The 27,614-nt window shown below is 42.8% G+C and overlaps 1 protein-coding gene across 1 annotated transcript in view; it reads left to right on the top strand.

The window, feature by feature from the left end:
• SYNE2 (spectrin repeat containing nuclear envelope protein 2) overlaps window positions 1-27,614 on the top strand; it is a 161,075-nt gene that overhangs the window by 89,988 nt on the left and 43,473 nt on the right. Inside the window, exons 64-88 of the mRNA XM_088539613.1 lie at window positions 1,878-2,003; window positions 3,041-3,235; window positions 3,804-3,878; window positions 4,834-4,953; window positions 5,348-5,455; window positions 8,221-8,466; window positions 9,888-10,055; window positions 10,778-10,897; window positions 11,792-11,904; window positions 12,560-12,692; window positions 13,663-13,794; window positions 14,340-14,492; window positions 14,717-14,926; window positions 16,043-16,144; window positions 17,272-17,391; window positions 17,547-17,747; window positions 19,458-19,631; window positions 20,215-20,346; window positions 21,120-21,316; window positions 22,245-22,377; window positions 22,823-23,005; window positions 23,448-23,594; window positions 24,243-24,419; window positions 25,288-25,443; window positions 26,749-26,898. Coding sequence (XP_088395739.1) covers window positions 1,878-2,003; window positions 3,041-3,235; window positions 3,804-3,878; window positions 4,834-4,953; window positions 5,348-5,455; window positions 8,221-8,466; window positions 9,888-10,055; window positions 10,778-10,897; window positions 11,792-11,904; window positions 12,560-12,692; window positions 13,663-13,794; window positions 14,340-14,492; window positions 14,717-14,926; window positions 16,043-16,144; window positions 17,272-17,391; window positions 17,547-17,747; window positions 19,458-19,631; window positions 20,215-20,346; window positions 21,120-21,316; window positions 22,245-22,377; window positions 22,823-23,005; window positions 23,448-23,594; window positions 24,243-24,419; window positions 25,288-25,443; window positions 26,749-26,898 — 3,771 coding nt within the window. The remainder of the gene's footprint in view (window positions 1-1,877; window positions 2,004-3,040; window positions 3,236-3,803; window positions 3,879-4,833; window positions 4,954-5,347; window positions 5,456-8,220; window positions 8,467-9,887; window positions 10,056-10,777; window positions 10,898-11,791; window positions 11,905-12,559; window positions 12,693-13,662; window positions 13,795-14,339; window positions 14,493-14,716; window positions 14,927-16,042; window positions 16,145-17,271; window positions 17,392-17,546; window positions 17,748-19,457; window positions 19,632-20,214; window positions 20,347-21,119; window positions 21,317-22,244; window positions 22,378-22,822; window positions 23,006-23,447; window positions 23,595-24,242; window positions 24,420-25,287; window positions 25,444-26,748; window positions 26,899-27,614) is intronic.

The following is a 27,614-nucleotide window of genomic DNA, read 5'->3' on the forward strand; positions in this document are numbered from 1 at the left end:
CACCTATTACTACTTAAATAATGTTATCAGGAAGAGGAGCTGGAAGGCACAGGTGCTTCTACCAGTTTTCTGTGCTGGAGAGTGGCAGTATTTGCATATTTGATGATTTGCTGTGTTTGTGTTACAGAAAGCTTTTCTGTAACAAAGGCAGTGCCTACCTGCTCTTAGCCTACAGGCAAGTGGTTGTTTTCCATGCAATAGGGAAAATCAACAATAAAAATTAAACATGAAATGACTCAGAGAGAGGCTTTGTATCTAGGTAGTGATTCAGTCCCATAAATATGGCATAATTTGCATTGTCTAAGGAAAGGATTACAATTATTTATTTATTTATTGGAAGGCAGGGATGGATGGACCCAAGGCTGTTAAGAGTATTTACACGCACACACACACATATATGTATATAACCATGCAGGTGTATTCACGTATTGGCCTGCCATGAGAGAACAATTTTGAGTCCACATACAGAATGCTCATATTCTTTAGTTAGTCAGGGGAACTAGAGCAACTATGCATCTCACCTGTGACTAAACTGATAATATTGTACTCTATGTATGGATAAGGCATATACATAGTTAGGGAATATCTCTTTCAGAAGGATTTTGCGTTTCCCATTAAACTGAACAGGAAAGACTTTATTATTTTTTGTCTTCCTCCAATTTAGCTATAGCATTAAAGTTCCCCATTAAACATCTGCCTCTGCAGCTCAGCTTTTTATCCCACCTCCCGAGTGGGAAAATATTTTGCTCTTTCTTTTTAGACCTGCAAGTAAGAGAAATCATGTAGAACCTGCCTCTCGTTTGCATTTATGAGGAGGGAGCGCTGCTGTGAATTAGTGGCCTCGCAAACAGCGCGCTCATTGTTCCGAGCGGAGGCCGCTCTCTGCTTGCAGAGGTGGAGTCTGTGCTCCTGGCAATTACCAACCCCGCAGGCTGCTCTGATGCTGCCCTCGGCAGAGTAAGTTTAAGCCCCTCCATGACGGGCTGCATTTTCTTTCTTCCCTTTTGCAGAAGCCTGAGGAATAGTCTGTAGGTATCACAGGATTCTCAGATAGGGGGCTGGGAAACTGAGGGCCACTGGCTGTTCTCCGAAGTCCGTATTTTCCCAAAATACTCTAATTTGTAGATGTTAGGAGTTCTCCCTTGCCTGGGGCATTGGGACAGGCTGACAAACATCAGCAAAGCTCATGGGGAGACTCCTGATTTCTGCCTGAACAGCCAAGCCTGGGGGCTGGTGAAGTTTTGATGTCACTTCAATTTAACAGAAGTGTATTTGGCTGCTTGTAATACGTAATATGCTTTCATGTTAGAAGGGAAAGCTCATGAGAAGTGGAAATACCATTTTCGAGGAAGTATTCTAATACGTAGATACTGAGCTGGCTTATCCTCTGAGCTGTAGTTTCTGCCTGGTACAGCACAGGTGATTCTCGGTAGGCATAAATTTGGCTGGCAATGAGGACCTAAGCACCAGTTAAAAAAGAAAACTATGTTTTCTAATGCAATATGAAACTAAGAAGAAAGAACCAGGCAATTCTGTTTGTTTTTAACCTGTTTTGAATTGTAGTGAACGTGATTAAATACACTCCACCTTGTGTTTTATAGCTGAGCGTAACCATCAGCGAAGCTCTGCAGGGAGAGTGCCCACTGCAGAGCTGTGCATGGGCACAGCAGAGCTTGTTTGTCTTTAATTAGTGAATAACGAACCTGGTGAGGATGGGATTTTGGAAAGTTACTTGAATGAACACACAGGCTTTTTACATGTCGCTACAGATGCAAGAATGGCTCGAGTACTCTTCTGTGCGAGTGTGTTGCTTTACCAACTAGTCTGTTTCTGCCCTAATTAATTCTAAGTGAGTTACAGGAATTATTCTTTCACAGGAATCTATAAAGAAAACAGAAGAATGCGAGCAAGAAATTGAAAAGTTAAAACAGTTCTTAAAGAACCACTTGGTTGAAATGTCGCATGAGAATCAGCCACTGGCCCAGAATACCTCTTGTCCTGAGGTGGGTTGCATTTTTATTTGTTTATTTATTAACTCCAGTGTCTGTTACTTGTCCTGACTGACAGAAAACATGGTAAGACTGAGGAAAAACCAATGTGCTGCTGCTTTCTATTATAGTCATTTCCCCATACAGCAAAGCAGGCAAGTGAATTCCATGTGTGTGCCTGCGCAGGTGTAGGTTGTCACATTCCGGGAGCTATTACAGTTAATATTATTTGCAAGGTGCATATGTCTTTATCCACTCCTTAACCGTTTTGCTGTGTCACATGTGCACGTTTGGCTATCAGATTCCAAAGAAGATTGCAGTGCTATTTCCAGCTGTTTTGGCAAGTGTGTATGCAGTGCTGGCATCCGTCCTGCTAGTGTGGATGCAGCGCATGTTGTTGACAGCAACAGCTTACGGCAGCACGTAAAAGAAGGGCTAGGTATAATATCCATTTATAAAATGCCTCCAAAATGCTCAACTTCTTGCAGTCATTCACAATAAAGTTAATACACATGCATTAATAACTATAATCACTCTGTAGGCTGCTACCTTTACAGTGACTCTGCTTTCAGGTGTGTCAATGCTGGAGGCTTGATGCTCCTAAGCACTACTCATTTTCCTGCTTCTTGTTTTTGTCTTTGAATGTGAGACTTTCTATTTAACAGCTCTTGTTTTATAGGAAAAAATCTCTCATAATTGTAGCATTTCATTAATAAAATTAGTAGGGGAAGCGCTTATCTTATTAAGGGCCTCCAAATAAGGACGTGATATCAGTAGGACACAGTCAGAACGAGTTATCCTGCTTTTCCCATTTACTTCCAGGTTCCCCACATCCACATTACAGGTGGTGAGCGCTGTTCCGAGCTGCATCTGTTGCTACTCCTCTACGCGTGCCTGCACACCTTGTGTAGTGGCAATGGGGAACTGTCCCAATGCCCACAAAAAGGAAAAAGGGCAAAGAGCCCCAGTAAGATGCCTCACTGGTGCCATTTATACATTATCACCTGGTTAAGTAAGAAAAATGTGTACTTACAGTTGTTGTTGATCCTTAGGGAGAAATGGAAGCTGTAAAAGAAGAAATCATCAAGCTGTGCCAAAAGAAGGAAGATATCCTTGCCAGGATGGAGCATTCAATGTCTGAGCTTTACCAGCGCTTACAGCAAGAAGTGCCTGAACCAGACGATGAACCCACGGCCTCTCTGTTAGCAGAAAGTGACTTGAGTGGAACCGGTATTCCTGAGCAGCAGGTAAGTGGAGCAACATGCTGCAGTTGCTTACCAGGAGCCAAAGAGGAAGGCAAATACTTCCTTCTCCAGGAGGTGAGAGAGAAGCATTCCTGCAGCTGTGAATGACTATTACTTCTGCTCCCTTCTGCTCCAGCTGCCTTAGCCCTGCATGCTCTGCTTTTGGATGGTCCCAGAAGGAGTGGGTATGATGTATGGCTGGGAGAGAGGAGTGCGATGTGAGTTGGGTTATTTTTGAGCAGGGGCAGTAATTTGCATCATGCAATCACCAGCGAAATGCTAGTTCTGTGATTTCATTGACAATCAGTTGTTCTGAGATGTTCAGTAAATGCTTTTCATGGAGCAAAAAAAAAATTGCCATGTTAGAACATTACAGCACAGAAGTTCCAACTTTGCAAAGATCTTACTCCTTGCAGCTTTCAATTACTTTAGTTTAGAGGAGCAGATGCTCAGTGCTTCTCCAGAGTTGGACCCCAATGATAACTTTCCTTTAATTTACAGGCAGAAAAGGAGAGGCTTTTAGTGTTGTTGTCATGCCTAATGGTGCTGTCTTTTTGTGTGCATTTTGTAGTTGAGAAAAAGAGGAATGTTGTCTCTTCTGCCTTCTGTAGATGAAGAGTCAGAAGATGGCTCTTTCCACAGTAAGGTAAGTTTAAGAGACACTGATGTATGTATGACATTAAAGTTTACTTTAAGACAAGTTACGAAAAACAAGTAAACATGAAAAACTTTAGAACAAATTGAAACATCTGTTGTCACTCTAAGAACAGTAGTAAAATAATGCAGTTAAGTTAGAGGCTGACAGAAGTTATACAGCACCTCATTTTATGATGTGTGATCTTGCTTTTGATGGGATTGCTTATAATGTCTATGGGACTGTTAGTTACAGAGTATGGGCCTAAATGCCAATGGTTGTATGTAGGTGTCTTGCAGACAGCATTAGGCATTCCCCGAAGTGCTAAAAAATTAAAAGTATCATGTAATTACTTTGTACTAATAAGTTTAAGAAAAAAAGGAAGTGTATGATTACTGGGAATGAAATCAAGATAAGGGAGGCTCCCTGGAGAGCAGGAGAAACTAGGAAATAGTGCTTAACAGGCTGCTCTCAGTGTGTGGAGTCTGAGTGCCCAGACAGATTGGGGGTTGCATTAGGCTAGGTAAGGATGAAACTCCATGGCCAGGTGCTGCGAGAAAGGCCTGAGTGGCTCCAGTCAGCTTCATTTCCTTATCTCTGATCCAAGCACTTCAGTTTCAAAGTTTCTGATTCTGCACTTTTGTCATAGCAGCTTAGTTGATGTAAAGGGTTACTGGGATTTGCTTTTCTTTTTGGGGGACAGGACAGGAGAAAGATTGATTTTCTTGGAATAATGTAAAAAAACTTAAGTTTCTAGAGAAAACTCTGTGTTATCCAGCTGCCACTCACCTTACAGCAGAGCTACAGAGCAGGGGAAGCAGCAGGATCTGGGAAACACAGCAAAGATAGATAAGCAAGGTAGAATAGAGCAAAGTGTGTCTAAAGGTTTGCAGTACTTTACATTCCCTGAAGAGCCGTGGAAGCATCCTGTCCACAAGCTAATGCTGAGCTGTTACTGCTTTCAAAGGGGAGTACGGCCACAGAGCCGGGCAGGAGCCGCTGGCCTTTGGGGAGAGACCATGAAAGGCACCAAGAAGACAGCGCAGCGTCCTGGTCTTCTGGCACCCTGTCGGATGGCATCGCTCAGGTAACGTGCTAAGGCAGGAGCCCTTTTCTGTGAAGGGATCTGCACAGGTCCTGTGTGAAGTCCATACAGTAGAAGTGCGGGAAACGCTAGGTTTTGCATGTCCTTGCCTGAAGCCATTTTTACATTTTCTTCTAGTGTGACAAAAACCCCAAAGACAGAAACCACCCCCCTGCCTTTTTTTTTTAAGCAGCAGTTCACTTCAAGCAGCCCTTGGAAAGGCCACAAGATGTGCAATTTTCAGGGGGCTCTGCTGCAGGGATAAGAGAACTTCCCTCTGTACATGTCCTTGGCCCAGCCCCGCTATGGGTTGTGTGGCTGCTGCCCTTTAGGGTTGCTATAGCAAGGCAAGGCAATACCGACACAAACATTAATGCTGCTGCCTCTCTCTGTGCAGGATGCTGATGAGATAATAGAGCCATGTGGGAAGCGTGGTGAGGAAACATTTCCACAGACACTGCAGAGCACAGAAGGCACTGGCCCAGGCCTGGCAAGTCAGGCCTTGGTAAGTTTGAAGGCCTCAGATAGGCTAAACATGGTGACCTTCTGGACCTGCTGCACTCCCCAGCTGTGTTGCTGCTTTGTGTTGTTTGGAAGGCACATGCTAGGAGAAGAGTGAGCAGTGACCTATGGGTTATGTGCAGAAGAGGGTATGGAGACAGGCATGAATGCTCCAGCAAGGCCAGGAGCAGCAAGCATCATGGGGCAGCTTCCAACATTCAGCTCTTACAGGGTTTGGAGCAGGAAAGGAGCCAGGACTCATCTCCCAGTGCAGCAGGCACAGGCCTCCAGATTGCTTTGCCTCTGTCTGCTACTGACTCCTTCCACCAGGCTTAACCTGTAATTCGTAATTAAAGAAACAAGCAGGATTGGGGGAGAATCTGACTTACCCTCTGTTCAGGTGTTTCCAGTTTCTGCGCGGGAGAAAAGGATGTAGTGCAGTGTGTTTGGTTCTGCATTAGCATTATTTTGTGCACGCCACACTTGCAGCTTGGCGTGAGTGTGGTAGCTGTGTCATAGCCATGTGCATGACTTTTCCACGTCCTTCCTCTGTGTTCTGCTGCTGCTGGTCATTACCCACGGTGTCTCGACTCCCTTTACAGTCATTGGAGGTGACTCTAGTAACTACAGCACAGCAGAGAGCAGCTCAGCTGAGTGTTTGCTGCCTCTTGTAGGCTGAGCCAAAGCACTGGCTGCGCTGAGAAAATATCCATTGAGGATAATGGGAATTTAGACACCAATACGAGCTGCTGGGATTACCAGAGTTCCTGCAGGATAGTGCACGGAGTGTGTAGGGTAGGAGAGGGTATGCAGGATAGCTGGTCCTTCTGTGTACCCCACTGCATTCCCCTGGCCTCGTGCCCTCAGGCACCTCTGCCTTGACGTTCCAGCGATGCCGGCCTGGAGGAGCAGTTTCCTGAGACAGATACAGCTGCTCCATGGGGGATGCAAAGCACTGCTGGGCTATGAGCCTGGTCCCCCGCTGCTCCTGCAGCCAGGTTTCTCTTGGAGAAAGCTTTCTTTCCTCAAGCCATGCCAGGCAGCTTGTTTTTTTTTTTTTGTCTGTGATTTTTTTATTATTATTATTATTTCAGTGTTTTCCTGTATTGAGACATTTCCCTATGCTTTACTATTCCCCATAATAGTAACTTTTTTTGTTAAATGATTTATTTATACTGTATGGCAGAAGGACCCTTAGGTTAATAAATATTAAATCCATTTGTTTGCCCCAGGGACTTGTGTGTGTTTAGAGTTTTATGTAGTCAATAATTATGTTTTCCATTTAGTGTGCAATTTTATAGCACACTAAATTGCACATCAATTTTATTGCACACTAAAATTAAATTGCTCCTACTATCTTGGTGCTTGCTAAATGGTAACCATTTCTTCCTCTGTCCCCACCTTCCACCTTGTTGCTCCTCACACACACACACAAACTTCCAAATGCAGTTATAGCAGCCTAAAACATAATTTAGGCTTCAGAGACGTGTTTGAGGTATTGTGTGTTAGCAGAGTTGTGGTATCTGTCCACTATGTGTCCTGTATGGGCTCACTCTCAGCGTGTGGATTACATGATGTGTGCATGAAGCTGAACATACATCTGCTCAGATGATACTAGTTTATTTAGATCAAGGAATTTAATGATATATTTTAGTTTTTGTAAAGAAAGGAGAAAAAATGCAGTAACAGTGTCTACTTGGGCAAGGACAGAGCATGTCATTAAGTGAAAGCAAAATATTTTGTTAGCAGTACAATTAAACTGAACAAAAAAAATCCTTAAGCAGCAGAATACATTTAAATGAACAAACTAGAGCTGAAAATTTCAGAAGGAAGTTGAAGGGGACTATCACTCTTTTATACCTTCAACCACATGTACCTAAATGTTTGGACTATTTGTATTTTCTTTCTGTGTTTAGTGGCACTGTCCCAAGCTATCTTGGAGGCAAACGAATACAGGAACAATTACAGTAAGAGCTGATAGCTGATAAAATGTTTTCCAGCTCTCTGGTTTTCTGCCAAATCCTATTCTGAAATGAAGCAGATACAGAGACAGCTGAGACAGTCAATAGTAGTTTACAGTCTACAGCCACAAGAGGGTGCAGGGAGTTTTGTACTTGTGTTGTCGTGCTTGGTTTGCATATGTAAGTTTAGGTGCTTGCACTTGTAGATGATTTACAGACTTGTGTACGCTTCTAAGTAACTACAGGTATCTCTGTGCTCTTTAAACTTCTTTACTGCAGAAGTGTCTGCTCTTACCTCTTAAAGGAGAGCACATAAAAGGACTTATCAAAGCCGTACTTAAAAATACACATTTTTTTCCCCACGGTGTGACCTAGAGCCCAAATAAAGCGTACTTGGCTCTTGGGACAGACTGCGCGCAAGGAGCGTCTAAGCGTTGCCCAACAGCTCCCTTTGGAGCTGGAGCAGCAGCGCGGCTGCGGCCGGCTCCCACAGCAAAACACCTCTCCCCAGGGGAGAGCTGGTTCCTGGTGAGTCACCGCACTTCCTGCGCGCTCAGGTACACCTGGGCAAATGCAAATCCGCTCCTTGGAAACCTGTTGCGCCGGATCCCGGGATCGCCGGGTTTTCCTTCCTTTTTTTTTTTCCTTAACCTGGGAACACGGTGACGAATTGCTCTGTGCTCTGCGAGTGTCAGAGTTAAACATGCCCTGCTGGTAAGAGGAGGATTAAAAAATATAGCAAACGAACGAACATAAAGAAGCTAATGGTGTTTTCCTCCCCTCCCCACCCCCGTGTGCTTTGCTGCAGAGCACCCTGCCGCCTCGCACCGCGGACGCCGCCGCGTCGGGCGCACAGGGCTCCCGAGGGCGAGCGGGGCACGCGGCGGGCGCCGTGGATGGCAGCGGCCCCGAGCCTGGGACGACGCTGCAGGTGTGCCAGGCTCGCGTGGCCGAGCTGGAGCGATGGCTCGACGCGGCTAGGGGCTCCCTGGCCTCAGACCCCCAGAGCCCCAGGATGCAGCAGATGGTGGAGCAGCAGCTCGCCGCGTGCCAGGTAAGGCTGAAGTGCACGGCGCCCTTCCCCACACGGCCGCCGCTCCTGCGCCGCGGCGCCGGCTCATCGGCACCGTGCGGGAAACAGGTAACCACTTGGCTGCGCTCCCAGGTGCAGCTTCCCAAGGGCTTCCTGAAAATGCCTGGTTTTCAGGATGGGATCTTTATGCATCTGGGAGGATTTAGAGAGGACCATGAGTGTTTCTGTTTCTTCAAATTGGACTTTTTTCAGGTTATTTTCAAAAGTGCCGAATCTTGTAGGTTGAATTTTTAGTAAAAGGCCAAATTTGCTCTGGCCTTGATCACAATACATCTACTGAGGAAAAATAAATAATTAAATATAAAGATAATTTTATAAAATTCTATACATTTGTTTTTACATTTTCACTTTTATTTTTGCCTGAGTTTATTAAATGAAAGCTATAAAAATAGCTTACAAGATTGTGAATCCTTCTTTTGCAGTTAAGGTTCCCAGTGTAGGCCAGTGTATACAAAGGAAAAGCCTGTGTATACTGTAAGTCTGCCCAAAGCAATGATAATCTTCATTCACCATAAAGGAGCTAATATCAACATACCCTTGTTTTAAATTACTAGAGGACACTTTCAGCTCAGTTTTTTATAGAAATTGAGTTTGTGCCATGCAGTACCTCTGGATGTAGACCTTAATTCAGTGAAGTGTTGGTGTGCTGATCACTCAGGGTATCAAGGTTTGAATAGACCTAAATATCTGGCAGAATCTGGGTCCTGTGCAGCTCATGTCAGCATCATCTTTGACAATGCTGTTCCACCTAAAAATGGGCAGATTTCAGGCAGCTGTAGGCTCTGCTGAATTTCTGTTAGGTTTTAAAAATTTGGCTCAATGGGAAGCAAGCTAGAGGGGAAAAAGAAAAAAATTTTTCTAACCCATCTGAGATCTACATGGAAAAGTACCCTTAGCACAAAGCAAGAGGAGTGCCTGGCTATGGACATAATAATGTAAAACAGATAGTTTACAGCTAGGCCGTGGTACCTGTGTTTGTGTTTACCTTAAAAGTTGGTTTAGATGCGTTTGCATGAGGTGAGAGGAGATGGCCCTCATCTCCTGTGTCCTGGTAGGTCCCACTGTCCAAAGTCTGTGGGACATCAGATCTGAAACATGTGGTGATAACCAGGCAGTAAAGGGTGGCCCTCTTGGCGTGTAAGCACCTTTGTTTGAAGCACCTTTGTCTTTAAGAGTAACCCTACATACAATTTATTTAATTGCTTGTAATAAAAAAAAGAATAAATGGGATAATAACCTGTGGTGGCTGCAGCTACTTCTATTTTACCGGCACAGTTTTCTATTCCTTTCAGACAGGGGAAGTGTGAGCACAGACTGCAGGCAGTTATGGGGAAAGATTGTTGTACTTCTAAGGGTGGATAATTGGCTTCTGTCCTTCCTAGGTGATGTTATCAGAAATTGAACAAAAGGTCCTTTCTCTCCTGGAAGATTGCGGGGATAGCGCAGGCCACCAGCAAGAGACAGAGGCTCTTTCCTTGAAGCTGAAGGAAGTGAAGTGCAATTTGGAAAAAGTCCAGACGATGCTTCAGGACAAGTACAATGAGGAGCAGGTAAAGCACACGAATGCTGTGCAGAGCAAGAGCCTCGCAGTGCTTCAGTGTGTTCTGCGTGCAGAAAAACAGTTAGAGATTCTCCACATGAAGCAGGCAAGGGAGGACAGTCGGCGGGAAATGTCAGACGTGCTGTTGTTACAGTTTACAGTGCCATGTGATTATTTGTCATGTGCAACAAGAAATGGGATTTTTAATGAGTCTGAGAGATGCCTTTTCTGCTTTAAGTGCTCAGTGACAGAGGTCAAGGTTTGGCGAGAAGTACAGGAGAATAAAAAGTGTGTGTTTATTTTAAAGGCTCTAAAGTGCCACAGTGTTTGTCTATGAGCATATGGTAGCAGACAGGCCTTTACATAGTAACTCTCTCTCAGAAGAATGTGTGTGAGAAGGGCAGTGACACTGCCAGCTTTTCCATGCCACATCCCCCCCACCATCTGGCTCTGGGAAGGTTTCCTGCAGCAAGGAAAAAATTAAGTTTTTCTGTTGGCCCTTTCTGGCCTTAGTGCTTTGCTGAGTTTCCCACTAAGTGAGATGCTATCTCCCTGCTTCTTCCTTGTGCAAAGGCCCAGAGAAGCCCGTCTAGGATATTCGTGTCCGTGTGGTCAGCCACAGTCTCCTAGCACCAGAGCAGCACAGTCTCCTAGGGAGCTGACATTGCCCTGGAGGAGCTCTGCTCCTTTTGTACCCTGGGGGCCATCCCACGATGGGGTCTCACTTTGCAGGGTCACAGCAAGGAGCAGGTCGACTTGGAGCCCCTCACGCTCCTGCAGCCCAGCGGGGCCAGCGTCGCTCCTGGCGAAGAGCCGCCCGTGCAGCACAACAGTGTCCACGAGCACCCACAGGTAATTCTGCTGCTCCTCACAAAGCGGGCTGCTCTACATCCCCTGGGGCGAGGGGCAACTGCACTTGTTCCCTGCTACATTTTTTACTGCAGGAGAGTGAGGATGAAGATGACGCTGACCATTAAAGTCATGGCTTTTGGGGTCCTAAAATATTTGTTAATTTTATGGAGCTGGATGGTACTCTAACACTTGCCTTGTGTTGCATTGGTGCAGATGGCATCACCCATCACTCCTATCTCCTGTCTTTGGAGCCCTGATGTGTTTTGGGCTCTGAATCTGTACGCTGATGCTGCTTTGGTAGATGTGGCTTAGAGACGAAGCTTTGTGAATGTTTTCCCATGGGCTTAACTCCTAATGCCTTTAATGTTAACGCAGAAATATTCCAAGACGTGTTCCGTGCCCTGTGATCTATCTTCTGTTTCGCTAACTGGAATTGAGCTTTTGCCATCCTCATGCTCTTAGAAGACTTCTGGAATAAATGATCCAGCCTGAGCTGCTGAAAACTGTTCTGTTTTCACTGAACACTCTCTTATTCAAGCAAATACCCTTGTATTTGAGCAAATGCCCTGTTGTTCCTTGCCACCTTCTTTGCATAAGAATGGTGGTCTGTGGCCCTTAAATTTCTATATGTGCTGAATTTGACTGTGAGTGAGGGTTTCTGCTTTTAAAACTCTAGCTCAAGCTGAAGTATATTCCATAAAACTATATTCTTTCAGAAAATCTCTTAGTTTTGTAAACTCATGTTTACCCATAATTGGCTTGTTATACTGATAGATGTATCTTCATTTTCTTTACTCAATTAATATGAAATATGACTGGAAAAGCAAGATCATCATCTTAAGAGGAGTACAATAAAGAACTGCCTTTACCTTTCATGCTGTTCTCTGTTTGCAGGATTTGAAAGTAAAGCCAACTGAGCAGAAAAGCCTCATAGATTTCATTGAGTCCTGTGTGGAAAAAATGCAACTACAGTTTGATGAGAGTGTGCCTAAGAAATTAAAACCAAGGTATGAAATAAGCTCATTAAGTACTGGTGTTCACTAGCATAAACCTGCCCAAGTCCGCTGCGACTTTCCAGTGGCACCACAGGTTCTGTGTAGGGATATGTGCCTTTAGAAGAAGAAACTGCAGAAACTGGGAGATTTCTGCCATCACCAGTCTAGAGAAGTGAAGTCTCATTTTGCTAACACTTCCTTGGTAATTAGGGCTGATTCCAGTGTTCAAAATCTCGAATCCCCTGAGCTGTTGTCCTTGCTGTACGAGCAAGTCCCCAGCCAGGTTCCACTCGGGAGCTAATGGAAAGCTTCATGTAGTGCCGTTGGGCTATGAACTGTGGTGCCTGAGGGGAATTACCCTCAGAATGGTTATTTCAAGGTTCTTTTGTAAGATATGTCCTTAACTTGAGAGGCAAACAGCAACCTTGGGGGAGGTGCTAGATTGCCCATGTGTGGGAGACCAGCAGGCCCTTAGGGTGCGTCAAGGAAAGGGAAATGCCCCCAAAAATGTAACAAAGCTTTGAAATCAAAGGCCACCCATGCACTTGCTTTCACTCTTCTTTGGGGGACAGAAGAAACAGAAACCAGTCATATTCAAGGAGTCTTACAAATCCAGGTATGCTTATTTTGCTTCAGTATTTGCTGTTCTAACATTTTCTACATACAGCAATGAAGAATCTGATCCAAGGACAGAGCCGGCTGATCCTGCTTCAGCTCCAAAGGGTAATAAATGGCAATATTTACAACAAGAGCTGTCATCAAAGATGAAGTCTCCTCTCTGCCAGCTCGTGGAACCTCAGGTCCGTTTAAATTCGGTAAAATACTCCTCCTGCAAGCTCTTGTGCATTGGTGCATCATCTTCCATCATTATATTGTCTCTTCTTCTTCAGAAAACTGAAAGTTGTGCAAGAGCCCTCCAGATGAAATATTATTGCATGCCATTTTCATGATTGTCTCTTAACTTTACCTTGAGATAGATAATGACTCTGGAGTAGTGACTATTAGGTATAGCATGGGAGAGCATAAGTGAATTCTTGCAGTTAGTGTTCAGACTACATGTTACCTATTTTTTTTCAAGAGTCCTTAAGAGAAAGGCGGCTAAACCCTAGCTAAATTGTGTGGATGTAGATTAAAACCCAGTTCCTGCAAGTAAGAGCACTTTGGTCAGTATGAATCTCTGGCTTAAATCTTATTCTGCCATTTACTGCAGTGTTCTCTCTTCCTTTGTGATAGATCAAAATCAGAGTTTGTGCTGCAGCCAGCAAGAGAGCAGTGCGTGTTTAATCAGATCTGACTGTGGGGTTTTACAGCTTGGACAAGAGGATAACTTGTTATTGACAGTTTTGTTCATCCATCTTCATTGGGAATGACTGGATTCCCTGTTCTCTGAAATTATTGTGTTACATGAGAAAGTATCAGTCATGTAAAAGGGTAAATATCCTTTTATAATAAAATAACTTTTATTCAGGCAAGATCTACAGTGGGCAGCAGGTTTGCCTTATTGAAAACTGCAACCTGTAGCCCTTAAAGTTTGGAATCAGAGGCTCCTTGTTCAGCCAGACTCCCAGCGGGATATAGTCTGCCCAAATAGTAGAAGGGCAACTTTTCACAGGAGAGAAAATAAGGATCCATGCTATCCAGGGATAGTAGGGTTTCAGTACCTTGAAACCATTATATTAATGCCTTTTGAGAGGAGTGTTATGCAGTTGAATGGCCGAGTTTTCTTCTGAGCTTTTAAGCTAACTGCACTGTTCTTTTTCCAAATCCTAGATTACAGCAAAGATGAACATGCTGCCCCGGGGCATGTTCACTAGCGCAGGGACTCCAACAGTGGAAGAACTGAAAACTTATACTGTCCAGCTGGGAGACATAAGCCAAGAAGCAAATGTGGTACATGCACAGGTACAGATGACATGTTCTAGCACTGCACGTACTAGGGATTGCAGAGACAAGCGATCAACTGAGCACTGAGAAACATAGCCAATAATCATCTACTGCAAATGTCTATTGTAATTTAGCTTTCACATCAGGTATGATGTATGCTGAAGAATCAGGTTTGGATTTTGAGCAGAGCTTCAGCTGTGATATTTCTGTTACTGAATATGCAGACATGCTAGTGTGGGTAATGATGACTACTCCTCAAAATATATTAAGTGAAGAGCCTGCGTGTGATTCTTCAGTATTGGAGCTGACAAGGCAAATCGTGCAGGGCTGACTCTTGAGAGAAGAGAGATCTGAAACACCACAACCCTCTTGGTACACATGGGGTCACAGTCCCAGCTTTGGCCTGGGGAGCCCTGAGGATTGCATGTATATTACTGTCTCATTCAGACTTCAGTAATTCCCTTTTATTATGGGTGGCTGAAACTCCCACCCTGTGCAAGTGAACATGTTCTAGCTATGTCTTGGCAGAAAGTACTAAAAATTTCTAACTTGCTTTTACCCAGGAAAATGTGGCAGGGGAAGTCTCGTCCAATTTGGACAGAAAACTGTTTGAGCTGCTTCTGGCAATCAGCCGGTGTTTGAATAACATGGAGGAGATGCTGAACACCTCAGTCCTCTCCACGGAAGAGGCCGCTGTGCAGCAGGCTCTGTACGAGGTAACGGTCCTAAAGCACCCAGGGAAGAAGCCCCAGCAGATGGTTGCTATGACAGGACCTGGCATCTCTCTTGCTTCTCTGGTGTAACTTGGGAGCCATTTGGTGGGGCACAGGATTGGGCCACTGAGTAACATTTAGCAACTCGATTTCTGCCATCTTTTAATGGCAAGCGTCCTTGAACAGAAACCATTTTCACTCACGTTATCTTTCTCTCAACCCTTTAGACTCTTTCTGTGGAGCTGCAAAAACTTCATGCTGATCTGAGTGATAAAAAGGATGATCTCTTAAAGTCTATTACCTGCGCTGGTGGGAGTATAGATGTGTTCTGTGAATGCTTTAACAACTTGCAGGCACGACTGGAACAAACTCAAGCTGCCACTGCTTCAAGGAGCAATTCAATGAAAGCTGGGCTGGATCATAATAGCAATTACCAGGTACTCCACTGCCAAATGCACATCTTGTTTCACAGCATCTTTTAGACTTGTCACTGCTAATGCATTTGGGTTACAAATGAGCAATCTATAATGTGCTTTTTTCCCCCCTCCTAAACAAACTTGTCTTAGCCTCTCAAAAAATAAATTAATTTTGCTTTTTACAGCAGTATTTTCAGTGCTGACCACCTTGGAGATCTTGATCCCAATAGCAAACTTGCATGCAGAAAGGATGGAAGTAATCAGGGATCCCTTCATGCTTATCTACAGGGCAAAGCACTTGCCCTCTATGTGGAAGGATTTGACCAGTGGATGGTTCAGTATTCTTCCTGCATAATATTTGTTGTGAGGGGCAGGCTTTTTCCTTCTCAGTGCCCCATCTGGCACTGGACTGCTCTTAACTATGCTTTGGAGATTGATTTGGCCCTTGATATTTTCTTTTACTATTTACTGAGATTTTGTGCCATAGTATTGGAAGCCACTGCAAATTGCATTTTTTTTTTTGTTGTTGTTCTTTGGAAAAGCAGATGAAATAATGAAAGTCCTCTGTGCGTTCTTGTGAGGGACTAAATCTCCTGACTAGTGTTGAAAAATACTCAGATCAATATTTGGATGGAAGCAAGGGAATAAAAGCCTGGTCCTCAAAATAGTTTCCTATGTCCAGCCAAACTCTTCAGCATCAGGATGTAGTCAGTGATGTCAGTGTGGTTCTTTGCCGAATGCTGTTTCTGAGGCGTTGGGATGTTGTTTCCCGTGAGTGGCAGGCCTGGCCTTGCAGTGTTTGCTTGTGCAGACTCCACTGAGCTCCAGTCATTTCCATTAATGGGCTCATTTTCTCATTTCAGAAGAGAAAAATTTGTATCTTGGTGTTTCACAGATTTTTATGGAGAGGATCATTGTGGCAAAGTAGTCTGCTTTCTTACACTGTACAGTCTAGTGAATTTCCCTTTCTGAATTACTGCTTAGAGCCCATAATATGTAGCCTTTGTTTTGTTTTTAAAAGGAAAAAAAGGGGGTTTTGCTGTGAGAACTCAACATTTTATTTAGTATGTAATTTTGTCTGATTATTCCTATATTCCTGAAATGCGATATAGTTCTGATATTTCTTTTCTTTTATAGAATGAAACCAGGCTTCTGTATGATCAATTAACTGAGAAAAAAGCTACTCTGCAACAATGCTTGAATGTAATACATGGACATAATGTTTCTGAGCAGCTCCAGGTAATTTGATTCAAAGTAAAAAAAAAAAAAAAATCTCTTCGTGCTAGCTGGTATTTCCTGTTTTTAATTTATTGAAATTTCCTATATTTTAAAGCTTAAAGCTCATTTGGATTTTTAAATATTAGGAGTCCAATATCCTTCCCAGTTTGCTTTCTTTCTTATTTCTACTATAACCCAAATCCATGGGTGAGCCTAATTCCAGTCCTTAGAGTGGCTGAGGTGGAGAAAGCAGTCCCTCTACTACCTCTCAGACTGAAGACTCCCCACATCATGGCAGGGAAGGAAAAAGACTCTGTAAAATACAGTAGAGTAAAAATTATGTTATGCTTTTCTGGATGGAAAACTTTAACTTTTCCCTGTGGGAACAGGAATGCAATATTTGTATTTACTCGTTCAGCAATCATGAGCACTTTGTCATAATATGAGACTCAACCCAATTAAACTTCCACCTTCTTAAGGACTAGCAGAGTTAAGAGCAAATTGTGCCTCTTCTCCAGAATAGATATCAACCAGCACTGTTTGTTTCTTCTTTGGGATAGATATCAGCCAGCACTGTCTGTTGGTAGAGCAAAGAGAGCTTCCCCCCACCCCCATTTTTTTTATTATTGTTATTATAGATCACAGTTTGTTAGACTTATCTCAACTATAGGCATAACTTAATGCAAGGCTGGAAGCTACGTCTGTAATTGCTGCATATTACTTCTGTCAAGTAATATACTTGACTTTTGGAGGAAAAAAAAAAACTGGTCAGAAGTCCCTAACTTCAGGGAGAATCTGTGTCAATCCAGCCGTGACCGACTCTTTCCACTATATGACAAAAATGGTATTTTATGAGGCTATGATTCTCTTTAATGACTGCTCTTGAGTTAGCAAACAAATACACATTGGACATTGGACTGAGATGCAAGATCTGAATTCACTTCCTGGCTGAGCCTGTGTGAGCCCAGTAAGCTTTGTCAGTCTTGTGTCTTTTTGCTTAGAAGTTCATGAGATCAGGAGTCTTACTGTGAATTTAAGAATTAATAGCACTGTGGAAACTAGGTCCCAGAGCTGCTGTGCTCCCAATGATAATATAAAGTCTGATGGAACAGATCTCCTGCTAATAGTTTCTTTTGTTTTTAATTCAGAAAATTGATGTCTGTGCTTTGGAGCTGCAAAACCTTGAAACCCAAGTAGCAAAACTGAGAGGTCACGGGGAAAGATTTCAGTTACCTGTAACATTAATCCAGGAAGCCTACAAGTTAGAGGTAAAAACACGCTACCATTACCTTTATACAGCAAAGTTTCTTCTAAGCAAGATATATTTAACATCAAAAGACTGATGGTTATTTTGCATTCTGGGCACATATGCTCAGGTCTGTAAGTTTTATTTCTAAATCACTAAACTGTGTTCTCATTCCAGGATGTTCTGGATGACATGTGGGGGATTCTGAGAGCAAAGTACATGGAGCTGAACTCTCCTTCCATCAGTGAGAACCAGTATGAGGACTTACTTCATGGATTTGCAGAGCTGGTAGCTATTGGAAGAGAGAAGATTGCACAAGATCCAAAGCAGCTAACAAAAACCAGAGCAGCTTTACAGTCTCACCTGGAAAATCACAAGGTATAGCATGCTCATCACAGCATGGCTAAAATCAGCAAAGCCAAAGCATTATTTTGTCTGCTTTCTCTCTAGTGTCATGCATAAGAATAACTCTTTCTCATGGCATAGGGGAGAGGCTGCAGTTTTGCCAGTCTGTTTAGCACTACTTGGATTTACCTCAGAACATACCAAAGTGTTAGGAAAAAGCATTTCAGTGTTATTTTTGGTGATAAATCAGCAGTGAGGTTCCCAAAGATGCTGTCTAGCAGTTGGAAGTTGAGGCTTTTGGACCTGTGTGCCTGCATGATCTGATGGAGGGATCTTACCCATCGCAGCTCTTTGCTGAATGGAGGATGGTTTGGGGTCCTCTCCATGACAACTTTTTGCTCCCAATTTCTTCCTAGCTGTTATATAAGGGGTTATACCCTTAAAAGGGGAAAAATTCCTGTTCAGATTTGGCTTTTTCTGAACGGCTAAGCAGAGCTATAAATTAAATTAAATTATTATCCTATAGTTATTCAAAAGGCTTATTGTGTCCTACATCTTATCCCTTAGAACTGCCAGTACCCTTAGTGAAGGCTCAATTCTCTCATCCAGTGAACCAAACTGGATGATGGCTGTCTGGTGATAACTAGCTCACACTAAACTGCCTATTTATAGTTATACTCCTCCTTCCATCTGACCTTGCATTTCATATGAACTATAAATATACATAGTTTTCTTCATAAATATGTAAATGAAAGCAGCGCACCCAACTCACCACTTGTTCTTGATCAAAAGCAAAAGCATCAGCCCATTTCAGGGTCATGCAGAGTTTGAGGCAGGAGGCTCCCCAGCTTTGTGAGACTAAAACTGGCCACACTTCTGTCTTCTCCGCACACTCATCCTGGGTGCATAGTCTTCCAAGATGGGTCTTCAAGTATGTTTTACTTGACTTGGATACTGCAGATGCAATAGAGTGACTGAGACTTACCAGCTCTGCCCTCATTGTAATCAGATCAGCTCTGCTATAATTTAGTTTGCCTTTACTTGGAGTATAGAATATGATATAAAAAAATCAAAGGATAATTCGTAGAATGCTTAAGGTTGGAAGGGACCTCTAGAGGTCATCTAGTCCAACCCCCTGCACACGCAGGGTCACCTAGAGCACGTGGCCCAGGACTGCATCCAAGCGGGTTTTGAAGATCTCCAGAGAAGGAGACTCCACAACCTCTCTGGGCAGCCTGTTCCAGTGCTCTGTCACCCTCACTGTTAAGAAATTTTTCCTTAAGTTCACGCGGAACTTTTGGTGCTTCAGTTTGTGGCCATTACCTCTAGTTCTGTCAGTGGCCACCACTGAAGAGAGGCCAGCACCATCCTCCTCACTGCCTCCCTTGAGGTACTTCTAGACACTGCTCAGGTCCCCTCTCAGCCTTCTCTTCTCCAGGCTGAACAGGCCCAGCTCCCTCAGCCTCTCCTCATAGGGCAGATGTTCCAGGCCCCTGATCATCCTTGTAGCCCTGCGCTGGACTCTCTCCAGCAGCTCCACATCCCTCTTGTACTGATTTGTAATTGATTACATTTGATAAGCCTGAGGAAAACTATATGCAGTAAACACAAAATATTGTGATTCTTATTAAAATTGCAATCCAGGTTTTCAAGTTAGAAGGACTTGAATATAGTAAAGTGCATGGCAAAAACAAAAAGTAGGCTTTACTTTAGTACACTAAAGTTTAAAATTTTTATTTTTAGGGCTTTTTCCACAAGCTCATGACCCACCTGGCTTTTATGCAAATGTTTTCCAAGAAAGTGGCTCCCTCCATCCTACAGAAAAGAGAGAAATTCTGGAGAGACCTGGTGAATGAAGTCAGATTGCTGGAGCAGAAGGCCTGCCACTATGGTATACGCCTAGAGGGCTTGTTAGAGGTAATGAGTCAACAGAAACCCCCTGTAAAACTTTGAGGCAAGAAAGGAAGAGCTGCATATGAAAGATCCCTTTCTATGCTAGTGATTCTTTACTTAGTAGTTACCTCTCTCCTTTGGATGGCAACAGTCTATTACTTTGTCTGTGCATGTCAGTAAACTGGGTATTTTACCTGAAAACTTTAGAAAATGGCTGTTTCAGGCCATTTTTTCTGTTGTGAGTGGGACTTTATTTAATTTTCTTGCAGTGATTTTTGAGTGGCTGAAGTGACAGCAAAGCCATTTAGCGCACAAAACTACCAGTACCGCAATAAAATAAAATTTAAATATTGATCTTAAAACATCCAAGAGGAAAGGAAAAGACCACTTTAAAATAAGAAATCTTCAAGATGTTCACTGAATTATTTTTTTGTGGTGAAATCACACCTTTAATATTTCTGTCATTCACCTGTTTTCATGTTCTGTTTTGTTGAAATGAGTTACTGTTGCTAGAATAAGCATTAAGGCTTCAGTCTCCCAAGATAGAGCAAAAATAGAGAGATGCATGAGAGTTATTTTATGTTAATAATGCAATGCCTTTTTCTAGGAATGGATAGGATTTGATCGTGAATGCCTAGCTTTCAATAAAGAGTTAGAGGCACTTGCCTCTACGTTGCCTTCTGTGAGTTTGGTCGAAGAAACAGAAGAAAGATTGATGGAAAGGATTGCAATTCTCCAGGTATTTTTGTGTTTGTTTCTCTTCTACTAGATCCATCAGAAACAAACCAGTAATGCTTTGGAAGAGCTTGAAATGAGGCCCAGTACTGGAGCTTCACAATTTCAAGGACAGAGTAGAATAAAATTATCTGAGGCTTGAGATATACAAGATTTGTTTCTGAAAAACAAATATCCCCCTTCATGATAAATACTGTACAAGCCCCTTCTGCCTGTAATGAAGTGAGATACTTGCATGTCACAGAGGTGCTCCTTTCTACCTTGTCCACAGATCTAATTCCTGGAGGTTTTTCTTCTCTCCTCTTTCTCATTTTGACCTTTCTGATGAAGTGTGACAATAGTGAAATGTTGCTATGTTTGTTGCAGTGATTAAAATCTTTAAATAGGGTAGAGCCACAAGCCCTACTAAGAACAGAAGGGTGATAACTTTTGCCTGGGGACAGTCATACATCAACACAGTGCAGCTAGATCTGTTAGTGTCTGTCCACAACCTGAGGCTTACAAGCACTGAAAGAACCTGTCAAAAGACAACAGTCATTCTGACTAATGCATGAAAGTTTGTGCAGAAATGTCTTGGTCTATCTAGAGGAAATTGAGAAATATCATCCATGTCCCTTTCGCATGGAATGAAGTACCAGATCCGTTCAGTTTGGAAAATAAAATACCTGAGATAAGAGTTCTGTGATTAAAATGTTAGAACAAATTATATGTGTTCAGATAGTTGTGGTTTTGATTTTTAAAATGTTACTGTAATGTAAACTTTCCACATTCTGATAGCAAATCAAAAGCAATGTGGATGAAAAGCATGCCAGGCTGTACCAGATGGTAAAAGAAGGGAAGAAATTGCTGACTGCTGTGAGCTGTCCAGAAATAACAAGCCAGATTGGGAAGCTGGAAGAGCAGTGGTTGTCCTTAACCAAAAAAGTTGGCCATGAACTACACAGACTTCAAACGTTACTCAAACTCTTGGTCAGGTGGGTTATAACTCAATAAGCAATTAGAGGTATTGGCTAGAAATAGATTTCTGACTTTCTATTTTGTGAACTATGATAGCAAAGTAATAAACTCAACTGCTCCTTTCACTTAAGAATGAAAAAGCAGTGGTGGGTAGAAAAGAGTCACTTCATGACTCAGCTGATCTTCTCCCACTATGTAACAGGCATTTTTCCCACTTATTTTTAGTGGGAACAGTATTTCTGCAGTTCATAAACTGGAGCTGGTAAGGGACAGGCTGCTTATGCTGCCCTAAGCATTTTGGCCTGCTATAAATGCAAGTTAGCTTTGGTTCACATGCAAAGCTGGAAGGTACATCTGTGCATGAACATGCTATCCACATTATAAACATTCAGGACATGGCTGAAATGCTGCCTCAAATGCCTGCTCTTTTCTGGAGGTCTGCAGAGGGGCAAGCCCCAAGCATTCTTGATGCCTCCCCCAGTCCAGCCATCGATGGACCAACTTGAGCTATCCTAGCATCCGCTCTGGGCAGTCCGAGGCCAAGCCTGATCAGACTATTGGTGTACACATAGCATGCCAGTCAGGCCATTTCTCAATATTTATCCCTTCTCTGCACCTTATTCTCCTCATGCACTGTCTCCTCTGGTGGTTTTTGACCCCCAGCAAAGCTCTTTTCACTCATGTGGGCTCATGTGAGGAGCTGCTTGATGAAGATGGAAAGGATGTTTTTGGAGAGGGCAGACCAGCTCTAGAGCTGCTAGAACAGTCTTGTGTGAACCTCTAGCAAAACTGCTGTGTCGCCCATCAATTCATGTTGTGGCAGGGCTCCTGCAAGGGTTACGCAGGAGCGTAGGTGACAGGATAGCTCATGGTTCCTGAGAGAGGACAACTCAGAGGCTGAGAAATGCATCTTAGGCTGTTTGTGTGCTTGTTTGCTCTCTGCAGCTACAACAGAGACTCAGAGGAATTAATGAAGTGGCTGGATTCCGCTCAGCAGCGAATGAATTTTTGGAAAGAGCAGTCTCTCAATGTGTCACAAGATCTTCCCACCATCAGAGATAACATCAACAACTTGTTTGTGAGTCAATTCTGCTGCCAGGTTTAGATGATGCATCACGACTTCCAATGAAAATGAGCCTTACAAGGGGTTCTTATGCTCACAGTGACCTGGAAACTGCCCACAAAACTTAGCACTGAGTGACAAAGCGCTGTATGCCCCAAAGCCACCCCATTATTTCTTTGGGGAATTGTGAAGATGGGAGGCCACTACAGATCCTTCCTTCAGATTGCTGGGCCAGTCAGGTTGCCTAAGTCAGGATGTGACTTTCTCATGGTGAGATTACATGATTGCTGTCCAGCCAGGATCTCTCAAGCATGTCCAGCATTTCTGAACTTTGCAAACCTGCTAAAATCAGTTTGCTGAGACCATTCATCCTGTGTTTGAAAACATAATTTGTGTTCTTTAAATAAAGAGATATATAAATATTGTTAATCCTCAGTTAAATTTCTTCTGTGCGCCTTAGACATTCTCTAAGGAAGTTGATGAAAAGTCTTCCCTCAAGTCATCCGTGGTGAGCACTGCCAACCAGCTCTTTCATGTGAAGCAAGCTGATACTGCAGCACTTAGGTCATCGCTGGCAAAGTTTGAGCAAAAGTGGGGAGAACTGATTACCCAGCTCCCAGCCATCCAAGAAACGCTTCACCAGGTGAGGAACAATCCTGCTGCCATCTCTCAGTTCAAGCTAGTTACTTTTTAAAAAGTTGCTGCTGGCTTTCATTTGACTGCTGTGTAGGGCCCACAAAGCAGCTCTTAATTGGCTATCTGTCTTTCAGAATATCTTCAATATTGTACTGTGGTTTAATTATTGCAGCGTTCTTCCTGTGCAATTTTGCACGTGTCTGTCATCTTTACAAGTTTATATGAAGGTTTGTTACAATTAGAAAAAAATTTATTTCAAACTTCAGAGTCCTCTAACTTTTTTTTAATTTAAGTCATATCCTACTCTGGAGCACAGGGTTAATTTTCAAGTTCATATCCAGATAATTGCAATTATAGTGTCTGAGACCTTCTAAAAATAAAGATGTCATCTTCCTTGATATTTCTAACAGGCAAAATTATAGAGGATTCATTATATGCTTTACCCCCAGCTTCAGATGGAAAAACTTTCATCACGGGAAGCCATTGGTGAGCTAATGACCTGGCTGGACCATGTGGAAAGACAGCAGGGACACGAAGACCCTATAAATTCACAAAGTAGTGCTGCCCAGGTCAGAAGTCTCCTTCAGAAGTACAAGGTAAACAGGAAGTTATAAGCCCAGACCTTCTGCCACGTGCTTAGTTTGACATAACCTAACAGCGTGGTCATAATCCTTCCTTGACACTTGGGAGGGAACCCCAAAGGTGTGTGAACATATTCCTTTATGAAAATCCATTTTACCTCCATGACATAAAACACTGCCTGCCCTGCAATATAAGCAACACTGTGCTCTGTGCTGTAATCTTTTTCCTCATGTTCTATGCATTTAACTGTCTAACCTCTTTTCTCTTTCTTAAGTTTAGATGATGTGTTGAGTAGCAAATGCAGTATTAGGCTGGGCTTCCTTAGGAAATCAGACTGTGCTGTGCTTTGGCCATGCCCTTTCAAGGAGGAATGCCTCATAATTTTGCAGCTCAATAGTCAGGATCCAATTACCTAGAAAACTGTGATTATGTTTTAGCAAGAGAGAGAATGTACTAGAAAAGGGGCACCAGATTAATGTCCCTGCAGAGTGGGTGGCTGCAGCAGATTTTCTTCTCTGTTTAGACATGGAAACTCCAAGAATGGCAGCTGATTGCCTCAGCTGCAGGAAGGATTCAGGCCATGCTTTGTACCTTCATAGATAGAGAGATTAAAATTGCCAGACTAATTGTTTTATGTTTTGTTTGTTTATGTTTTCCTCCAGGAATACATGATGGAAATGAACTTTAAACAGTGGATGGTGGATTTTGTTAACCAGTCACTGCTGCAGATGAGCACTTGTGATGTGGAAAGCAAGCGGTATGAAAGGACAGAATTTGCTGAGTGCCTTGGTGAGATGAACCTGCGGTGGCACAGGCTGCAGGCGTCTCTGAACAGACAGGTTTGATTGTGTTTCATTGCTTTCTCTCTCGCAGCTTTGATCTCACCTATGCTAGTGCTCCATATTTGCAAGCAGCATCCAAGTCCCAGCAAGGTTTCAGAGGGTAAACTCTCCTGTAGCTCTCAGAAGGAAAAACAGGCAATATCTGCTCTTCAGGAGAGCCTGAGAGTCATTTAATACAGTCAGTGAACTCTATTAAATGGAAACAATAAAAGTCCTCACATGAAGAAAATAGGCAATGCAGTGTCAGCAAAGACGACCTGTATTGAGAAAATTATAAAAGCAGAAGAATTTGAGGTCATGCCTTCAGGGGAAGCTATTGGTGAAGTCTGTTGGAGGGTATGGAGGGTTACTGCAAAACTTGGTACATTTAAAACTTAATAGGTAAAAACAGTTGTGTTTATGGAAAAGATGAATGCTATGCTGGTTGGTTCAGCTAGACTCAAAGTTATTTTTTCCCTTCTTCTCTGATCTTTATCAAAAAACTGCTTTGTAATATTTAAGATATTCCCATGGCCAGACTTGAAGACAGCAGACTCAAGGTCCCTTGTTTCTTAGTTGAGGATGTTATCTTTGTTGATGGGGTCTGGGTAGAACAAAGTTTTGTGAATCCGTGTGAACTTACCTGGGTAGCCCATGAAATCCCAGGCTGCAGGCTCCCACACTGCAGTGCCCAAGGAAGCAGTCAGGTACCAAAGAACCAGAAAAGCCTTTTTAGCTTTTCCTTTCAAAGTATTTGCATATGAGTTTATTCGTTTATTCTTGGTTAGAGAAAACTTTGTAATCTCAAAATGTGTGTTGAAATGGAAAACCATGCTTCTGCCCACCTCAAAGTTTAACTGAGCTAAAATAGTTCTGCAACTTTCAGATTCAAGATCTGGAACATGATTTGGAAGATATTACCGAAAATGAGAACAAAGGACAGACTCTAGGCAAGTGGCTGGAAGCGCAGAGTGATCGACTGAGGTCCTTACAAACCCCAGCAAGTCTGACCTCTGCACAGAACACGTTGGATGATTGCAAGGTAAAGCATTATATGTATGTGATATTACTGCCCAGAGTATGGTAAGTGGTTTGCTGAATCCACACTAACAAACTGCACCAATTTTTGGAGAAAAAAAAAAAAAGGAAAAGAAAAAGTAATGAAAAGTTGCCGTTTCCTGGATAATATTACAATGTCATTTTAATTAAAGCATGGAAAGTTCAGGTCATAAAGAGGCAGATGCAAACTCTTATTTTATATTTTTTTTGCTCCAATTGAAGGTACATCTCCTGTTCTTTGAATTTTGGAGTGTTTTCCAGCAGTAATATTCTGAAATTTTTCCAACAGAAATAGTTCTCTCAGTTCTGCACAGCTGTGGCAAGAGCCATCGATTCCATTAGTGTGAAGAGCTCTTTGATGATAATGTCATGGAAACTACATAGGCCCATTTGGAAAAATAGTAACTCTCTGTAATTCTGCTCTAAAATGTGTTCCCTCCCCACTAGTCTCAAGAATCTGGGTATACTTTTGTTGTGTTTCTTAAGGCACCAACTCCGTCGAAGTTAGGACAGGTGCAGTCAGCCAATAACTGGTGCCTGTTCCTCTGACAACCTGCTGCTTTCATTGAGTACAGCAATTCCTCTTTTTTTATTATTATGATTTTTTAGCATGGAATATTTGTTCCTTTATTATGGTGGTTATGTGCCTTTCTCCCATCATAGGCTGCTTTTTTCCCTAGAATGCTCTGTTATACACTAAGTAACTTGTCTGTCTGAAACCATGAAACCTATCAAGGGGCCTGGGTGGAAGAAAGACAGTCAATGTCTTTGCCTAAAGTAATAATCTGATTACAGCGAGGCCCAGTTCTAAGAATCCGGTGGCTAAATGCTTCATAAAAATTCACTTTGTAAAATTGAGGTTGAAATTTGATAATTTGGGGGACAGTTAAGTGGATGAGAAAAGGTCATGGTGAAAAAGCATAGTATTAGAGAGAGAAGGCGCGGTTTGCTATGTGCATGAACATTTATACACGTTATGAAAACCTGCATGGAGATTTCACCAGCACGTTGAGGCCACGTTGTAGTCGTACTGACTGTGTCAGGGAAGTTACCCTCTCCAGCAGCCCTGCTGATTTGGTGGTATTTCTCTCATGGGTAGAAATAGCTGTGGCTTATCAGAGGAGCTGAAAATAATTTTTTGGGCAGTTTGTAGCGTGTTGGACCCTCATACTGAGAAGTCCATTCCTATGTTACCTTTGTCTGCTAGAGGCAAAATAGTGATATTTTTGCACAGCTGCAATAATTTATTTATTTTTGAATCTCTTTTTTTTCCCCTCACCTACTTTAGGAGTTGGAAAATCAACTTGCAGCTAAATCCAAAATTCTTGATGAGCTCACACAGAATGTGGCTTTGAAGGATGGTCCAGAGCAAACCCCCGAAGCTGCATCTCTCCGGACAGCTGAACTGTGTGAAATGAGGGACTGCGTTGCCAGCCAGGTATAGGCTTTGTTTGGGTTAAGATGTCCCTCCAGTATCTATCCTTGCCACCAGTGTTACTAATTCAAGGAACGTTACTCCTTCAAGAAATGGCTGTAGCTAGTGCAGCAGAGATGCAGAATATGCCTTATGCCTAATCTTAACCCTCCTAGGAACTTCCTTAAAATTCTGTACTGTTGCAACCATGAATCCATTTTCAATTTTGAGAAAGATAGAAAAGGGAAAAAAAAAGGGGGGGGGGGCGGAGAGGGAGGAAGGTTAATCTCAAAGCATATTAATTACAGGGGGAAAATGGTCAGATCCTCATTTGCAATTTCAGAAATCAGGGAAATAGCAGTGGTATTTTTCTGTCAGCTGAAAATGGAAGCCTTGATTGCAGCGACTAGATCCACTTCTGTCACGCTGCAGCCTCTTCCCCTCTGTTACACTGTTGGAAGCTCTCTGCTCCTGCTCTGCTCTGCTCTCTCTGGAGCTTTTCCATATCCCTGCTGCTCTTCCTTCACACCCCCAGACTGCTTCTGCTTTATTCAAATCCCTGTGTAGTTCCCAGTTGCTTCATGGATAGCCTGACCAGTTCCCTAATCCATACAGACTGAGTCACCAGCACTTTGCATGTAGGTTGTGTTTGCTTTATACTTGCAATTGGTATTTTTTAATTTATTTTTAACTTAGACATAATAATATATAGTAATGAGTACATTTATAGATTTAAATTT

Source organism: Tinamus guttatus, unplaced genomic scaffold, assembly GCF_059628265.1.
Source record: "Tinamus guttatus ecotype Peru unplaced genomic scaffold, ASM5962826v1 Tinamus_guttatus_pri_ptg000048l, whole genome shotgun sequence".
Classification (NCBI taxonomy): Eukaryota; Metazoa; Chordata; class Aves; order Tinamiformes; family Tinamidae; genus Tinamus; species Tinamus guttatus.